The sequence below is a fragment of the Octopus sinensis genome, linkage group LG14 (genome assembly GCF_006345805.1).
Source record: "Octopus sinensis linkage group LG14, ASM634580v1, whole genome shotgun sequence".
In the NCBI taxonomy this organism is placed as follows: domain Eukaryota; kingdom Metazoa; phylum Mollusca; class Cephalopoda; order Octopoda; family Octopodidae; genus Octopus; species Octopus sinensis.
The window spans coordinates 16347766-16354471 of NC_043010.1; the positions used below are offsets into that span (position 1 = coordinate 16347766).

The window sequence follows — 6706 nt, forward strand, 5'->3', positions numbered from 1 at the left end:
AGATCCCACAACTAGGAAGAAATTTAGAGAAATTCTGATGCATATGACTAAAGGGAAGAAGTTTTAGGCCCCTGTAGCATAGAAAACAACTGGGAATTTCTACAAGAATAACCTGCTTAAGGCTACAGAAGAGAAATGTGTCTGGAGCAACAGTCCTGACCCAGCCAAAAGTCATATGGAATGCAAAGGTGGTAGGTGACAGGTGTATTTGGGCAAAGGTAAGGCAGAAAGGAAGAGATATGCACATGTCTTGCAGGGTGAGGATGACAGGCATGAAGTGTTTAGGATAGGGAAACAGAGTGTAAGAGAGAACCGAGACATGTCATAGGTGAGAATTGGAATGATGAAGGCATACTTGCCACTGATAGGGAAAGTTGCAAGGAAGTTAAATGTGGAGAACACATGGGATGAAGAGGGGCTATCTTGAGCTGACCCTACAGAGGGGCCAACGATTCAAGTTGACAATAGATAAGGCAATTAAGAGAAGAAGAGAAGGCTGCTGTGATGTGGTGAGGTAGGGTAGAGGATTATCATGTGGACATCAAGTCATACAACAGGGAGCCACATCCAGGTGTAACAGGTGTAGCCGTATCCTTGTAAACTGCTACAAAAGCAAAGGAGATTCGTTAGAGAGAAGAAAATAATGAATTACTGGATCAGGTGATGAAGGTCACACCGAGAGTCATTGCACAATTGACTTAGGACAGGATAGGTCTCAGTTTTAGTTTTGTGCACGGAAGCGGTGCCAGGGATGTAGTCTTCCTGGTGAGGCGACTCCAAGAGAAATATTTGGCCAAGAGCAATCCATTATTCCTGGCCTTAGTTCACCTGGAGAAGGCATTTGATTGGGTATCATGTACGATGTAATCCGGTGGTTGCTAAGGCAACAAGGCATTGATGAATGGCTTGTGAGAGCTGTGCAAGCTATGTAGAAAGAGGCATTGAGAGTCAACAGTGAATTTAGCATGAAGGTTGGAGTCCACCAAGATTCAGTTCATCATAGTCTTACAGACCATCACAGAAGAGTTTAAGCTGTCCATTGGAACTCGTACATGATGATCTAGTTTTCATAGCCAATTCCACTGTGGAAATAAAGAGAAAATTACTGGCATGGAAGCTAAACCTTGGATTGAGAGATCTTAAAGTAAACTTAGCAAAGACAGAAGTTTTAATAAAGTAGAAAAGACAGGAGAAACAGTGAAGCTCAATATACTGAGAAGGAATAACGGGAGACTTTATATGCTGTACCCAGCTGTGGACACAGAGAAAGTAGGTTTCATATGTGAATGCCTGGATGACTCACTAGAAGTAGTTGATCAGTTTTGTTACCATGTAGAAGTAATTAGCAATCAAGGAAGCTGGTTGCTTCGACATTAGAGAAGCTGGAGTGAGAATAGGTTGAAGAAAGTTCAGGGAGCCACTTCTGCAGCTGGCAACAAAAGTTGTTTTCCATCTGAGTAAAGGGCAGATTGTATGAAGTGTGTGTGTGTTGGAACTGCAATACTGCATGGTAGGGAGACATGGGCCTTGGACAGATAGGACTTGGGAAGGAGTGATGCTGCAAGCATGCTCTGTTGGATGTGCAAAGGTGTTGAGAGGGATTGGATGTGGTGTGGACATGCAGTGTGTATGGATGAGGAAATTTGTGTAAGTGGGGCTGAAGTGGTGAAGGCTGACCACAAATCCCAGAGCATCATAGAAAAGATGACAAAGGACAGGGATGCCTAATTATATACAGTTCTCAAGAAAACAGACCCCACTTTGGTGACAGGCAGAAGTGGACCCCTCCTCCACCCATCATCTCTCTCTCCCTTGATGCTGCCATTTCTTTTCTTACAACCCAGTTATTCTTTATGAATTCTTCTTCTCTCCTCATCCACTATGTCTTCCCCCCCTCACTCTCCCACTCCTGCAACCTACCCAACCACATCATCTCTCTCCTGTCCTCCTCCAACCCCACTTTCTTCTGCACCCCTTACTTTCCCTGGCTCATGCACCAATGGCCATCCATCACACCCCACATCCCCTATCTGCTACAGCCACCCTTCCAAATGTTGCTTACTCCCCTTCCCCCATGCATTCTTGCAGGCCCCACCCACCCACTTCTAATTTGCCCCCACCTCCCCCTCATACCTTGAAGGGCCACCTGTACACCTCATCCCCAATACTGATCTTTCCCCAGTTCCTACTGATTTGTTCTCACTCTCCCTTAAATGTGAGTAGCCATGTAGCTTCTCTCTCATAAGAACTTGCTCTGTCCCTCCCCCAACCCCACTTCTCTTACACCTCACCCCTAACCCACCCGTGTGAACTGCATGGAAGCATGAGGAAGGCACCCAGTACACTCTGCAAAGTGGTCAGTGTTTGGAAGAGCAGCCAGTTGCAGGGACCATGTCAGGGCAGATACTAGGTGCATAATGCAGTCCTTGGGCCCATCAGAACCTGTCAAACCATCCAACCCATGCCAGCATGGTACATGGACAATGATGATGGTGATGATTATATATAGATATGTACCCATGTGATCTTTTATACAAAGGCACAGGGGGGGGGGGTTGTCAGTTTTTCCTGTTGATGAGTTGTTTGGTCAGTTTATGGAATAAGTGATCCTTTATTCGTGTGCGAGGAAGGGTGTCCAGCTTTGAAACAATCTTTGAATAACTCATCCAAACACTAAAAGGTTTATGAATCTCTAAAGCAGGGTCCAAAAGATCCCATTATATAATAACCTTGTTTATAAGTGAACATTATTATTATTACCATATATGGTCAACGATAAATGCCTCAATAAGCCTTCTTACTCACAACACAACAACATTTGTCTTCCTCCTCTTATTTTTATTTCATTTCTTTTTTTTTCCCTGCTTCTTCTGCTGGGTCCATTGTCGGCTATGAATGACCAGTGAACTCTCATCCAGCCAACATAGACTCTTATATACAACCATATTTCCAAGGGAGACTAAATTACTTGACAGAACCACAGTTCCACTGTTTATTCTTAATTTTATATTCCATTGCCTTCAGAAATGACAGTGTTGTATGTCCATTTATGTGGTGAAGAGAAATCGTTCCAGAGCTGCATGTAAATTTACACCATTACAGCACTCCTAGATTTTTTTTCAAGGATTTTCCATATATTTTTTTCCCATTTTGCATGGCAACCTTTATAGGTTTTGTTTGTTGAATGCTTTTCTGAAGAAATTTCAGCAAAACTTTGAGAATTTTCCATTTTGACCAATTTACCTAATTAATCCGGTTGTAAATGTAGTTGGTCAGTCTATCAATTGACCAGTTGTTACCATTTGAAATTGGTTTACCAGTTTGGGCATTGTTGCTGGTCTTATGTTTCTTTGAATGTGGTAACCTTTGCCTGAACCGTTTTATTCCTCACCTTTTAACAGGAGAGAAAAGAGATGAAGAGAAACCTGGGTCCCCTGCCAAGTCTGATACACTGAGATCAACAGACAGTGCTAGCGGTGGTGAAACTCTTGATGACAGGAGCAGCAAGGAGGTGAGAACCATTTCCCTTCTCCAATTATTATAACTGAAATACTATTCAATCCACTCGAGAGCTGCCCTCAACCTGATGTCTCTGTTGTTTTGGAAACCATTGTTGATTAGGAGAGTTGATTAGTTTTGTTCAGTAAAGAATTGGAACAGTGTAAGACGTTCTCTTGTGTCATTGGCAATATCTTTGTTATTCTGCATCACACATTGACCGATTGTCCATCACGTTTCATATTATACACCCTCTGTCCATTATATGCATCATATCTGTATGTTGTTTGCATTTACCATTGCAGGGCTCTCCAACCAAGGAAAATCCTTCACCAACAAAGAAGGAGAAGAAGAAGAAGAAATTCCGTATTCCATCCTTCTCGAAAAAGAAGAAGGAAGCAAAGGAGTAGAACTTGCTGTTGTTTCTGTTGTTGTTGTCGTTGTCAGTATGGGTGGTGGCCAGCTGGAGTTACCACAATTTATGTGCCCTTTCTTTTGGAAGGCCAGGAGTGGCTTTCTGTCCAAATTCTGTCTGTTTGTGCCTACTTATCAGATGTTGGAGGAAGGCAAGCCATGTCCAAGCCACTCCAAACACACACATGCACACACACACACAATAATAAATATTAATTCCCATGGAAGTCTTCTGGGAGACTTTATCTAAAAATAAGTCATACATCTATTATCTTAAGATCCAGTGCCCTGGCATTAGCATGCAGCCCTCATTGATCAGCATTTCTGCATTTTAAACAACCAATTCAATCTGCCCCCAACCCTTTTTGTGTGTGTGTGTGTGTGGCAGATGACATCCCTTTAGCTAAACATCCAAATTATAACTGGCTCAAAGCATTATTCTCCTCTACATCTTTGTTACTATTTCCTATCATAGATTTACAACTTTCCTACATTTACATGCATACGTCAAATATACATACATACATACAAACACGCATATGCATACACACACACACACACACACACAACTTTGATCCTCTGCAAATGAAATATGAGCATTTTCTTTTATTTTCCCTTATGTTGATATTTTCTATAAAGACATTCTTCAAAAAAATTATGGAACAACTTGTTTTGAATCTTGGTTTCTCCTGTTTATATCTTGTTTGGCTTTGTTTTTGTTTAAAAGAAAGAAAAGAGTGAAGCCACACCCTGTGCACCTATCCAGGGGCAAAACTGACATTGCAGATACGTTTCCCTGTGTTTTCATTGCCTGAACATTGAAGACAGAGAAAATAGCAACAATGTTAATGTACCTCGAACAAATTGACAGTTACAACACGTACAAAGCTTTCTTTCTTTACTGTTTAACTTTTATTATTATTATTATTATTATTTCTCACCCCATTTTCGATACGTTTTGTGTCATTTTTCTGTTTTATTATTTTGTTGTTAAGGGGAGAGACCTGTCCCAGCTGGCCACTGACACACAAGCATACACAACAAATGCGTTGTGATGCAGAGACACCCTCAATACATGTATTCAACACGACAACTTCACTGCGATGCAATGTCTGTCTATCTTTCTCTAATCTGTGTGTGTGTGTGTGTGCGTGCATGTATGTATGCGTGTGTGTGTGTATATATATATATATATACACATATATATATATATATATATATAAATCTATGATGCAATTAACAGCTATGCTATTGAAATTTTTATTTTTATGTCTCTTTATACTGTTTATGCGCAAGCTAAAAGATTAGTAGCATTGAAAGCACGCACGCACACACAGTGTCTGTGTGTGTGTGAGTTTATATACATGCATGTGTGTGTGTGTGTGTATATATATATACATATATACCTACATATATAGATATATGCATGCATATATAGATATATATGCATGCATATATAGATATATATGAATGCATATATAGATATATATATATGAATGCATGTATATATATATATATATGCATACATACATGTGTGTATATATATATTACACACACATATATATATAAACTCTGTGTGTGGGTGGGGTTAACTAAAACTGCCATGCTAAGAATTGTAATGTAAAATGGTCTGGAAAGAAATGTTTGGTCTGAGTTATGGCAGAAAGATGAAGTGGTTAGTTTCTCATTTTCTTTCTCATGCTCAATGTTTGAGGCTGGAGAGAAACTTTTGCATTTTATTTTCTCTCTTTATTCTTCATGGAATTATTACAACACTTGGCTACTTTTCCTTGTGTTATTTACTTTTATTATTATTATTATTATTATTATCGAATGGTACATTCATTATACATCCAGATATATAACTCCCTTACACATAGCTGTCAACACACACACATGTATATATATTTTATATATGAATGTGTGTGTGTGTTTATTATAATAATATAGTTGAATAATGGTGCTCTGCCTCGAATTAATCTTTCTTTAATGTCACACTTTCATTTCTCTTTATCATTCCTCATGCTTTCACAATGAGGTAATTAATTAAGGCATTAGTTAGTGTCCCAAATAAATTTAAATGAATATTAAATAGATGTTAAAAGAGAATTTTTTTTTTTTGTTCTTAACCAAGGAATATAGGTTTGTGTTATTTTATGTATATATACATATGTGTATATACATATACACACATATTTGTGTATATTTATATATATCTATGCACATACACACAGACATATATATATACACCCTTTCGGTCCAATCATTTCAACTTGACCACTGCCACCCTTCAACTCAGTAAGCACCTCTTCATGTTCCTTACCATATTTCTATTCCTCAACCTTTCTCTCTCTCTACCCCTCCCCCCTTTTCTGATGCTCTGTTTTAGTGAAGGTCTAATATGGTTTCTCTGGTGACATTTCTGTAACTTCCTTCCACAGTCTTTGGGCTTTCTTTCCTGCTAGATCTGTAACCTTCAGCTGCTTGCTTCTTTCCTTCTATGTCTGCCATACACATGATGATTATAATGATGCTTTCTGCAACAGAACTGACATTATTGTACCAAACTTCAAGAATAAAGGTTATATTATGATTCATTTTTGTTTTTTTTTTATATATATGTATGTATATTTTTTTCTCTCCTATTTTATTTTGAATTCTCTCTCCTGTGCATTATGACACTGTTGCTAGCCATTCCCTGCAGCTGTTTGCTAACACTGCATCTTACTAATTCTTTATGATGGAAGCTAACCATTTCCTTCAGTTTCAAGAAAATTTCACCTGATTGACTTCA

General features: G+C 39.0%; 1 protein-coding gene across 16 annotated transcripts in view; it reads left to right on the top strand.

Annotated features, from left to right (window-relative positions):
* The window catches only part of LOC115218883 (protein hu-li tai shao), a 169392-nt gene extending 164667 nt beyond the window's left edge, over positions 1 to 4725 (top strand). For all 16 annotated transcript variants that reach the window (XM_036508671.1, XM_036508673.1, XM_036508672.1 and 13 more), the window contains 2 exons: positions 3402 to 3511; positions 3804 to 4725. In XM_036508671.1, coding sequence (XP_036364564.1) covers positions 3402 to 3511; positions 3804 to 3908 — 215 coding nt within the window. In that variant the 3' untranslated portion in view covers positions 3909 to 4725. The remainder of the gene's footprint in view (positions 1 to 3401; positions 3512 to 3803) is intronic.
* Positions 4726 to 6706: the final 1981 nt, after the last annotated feature.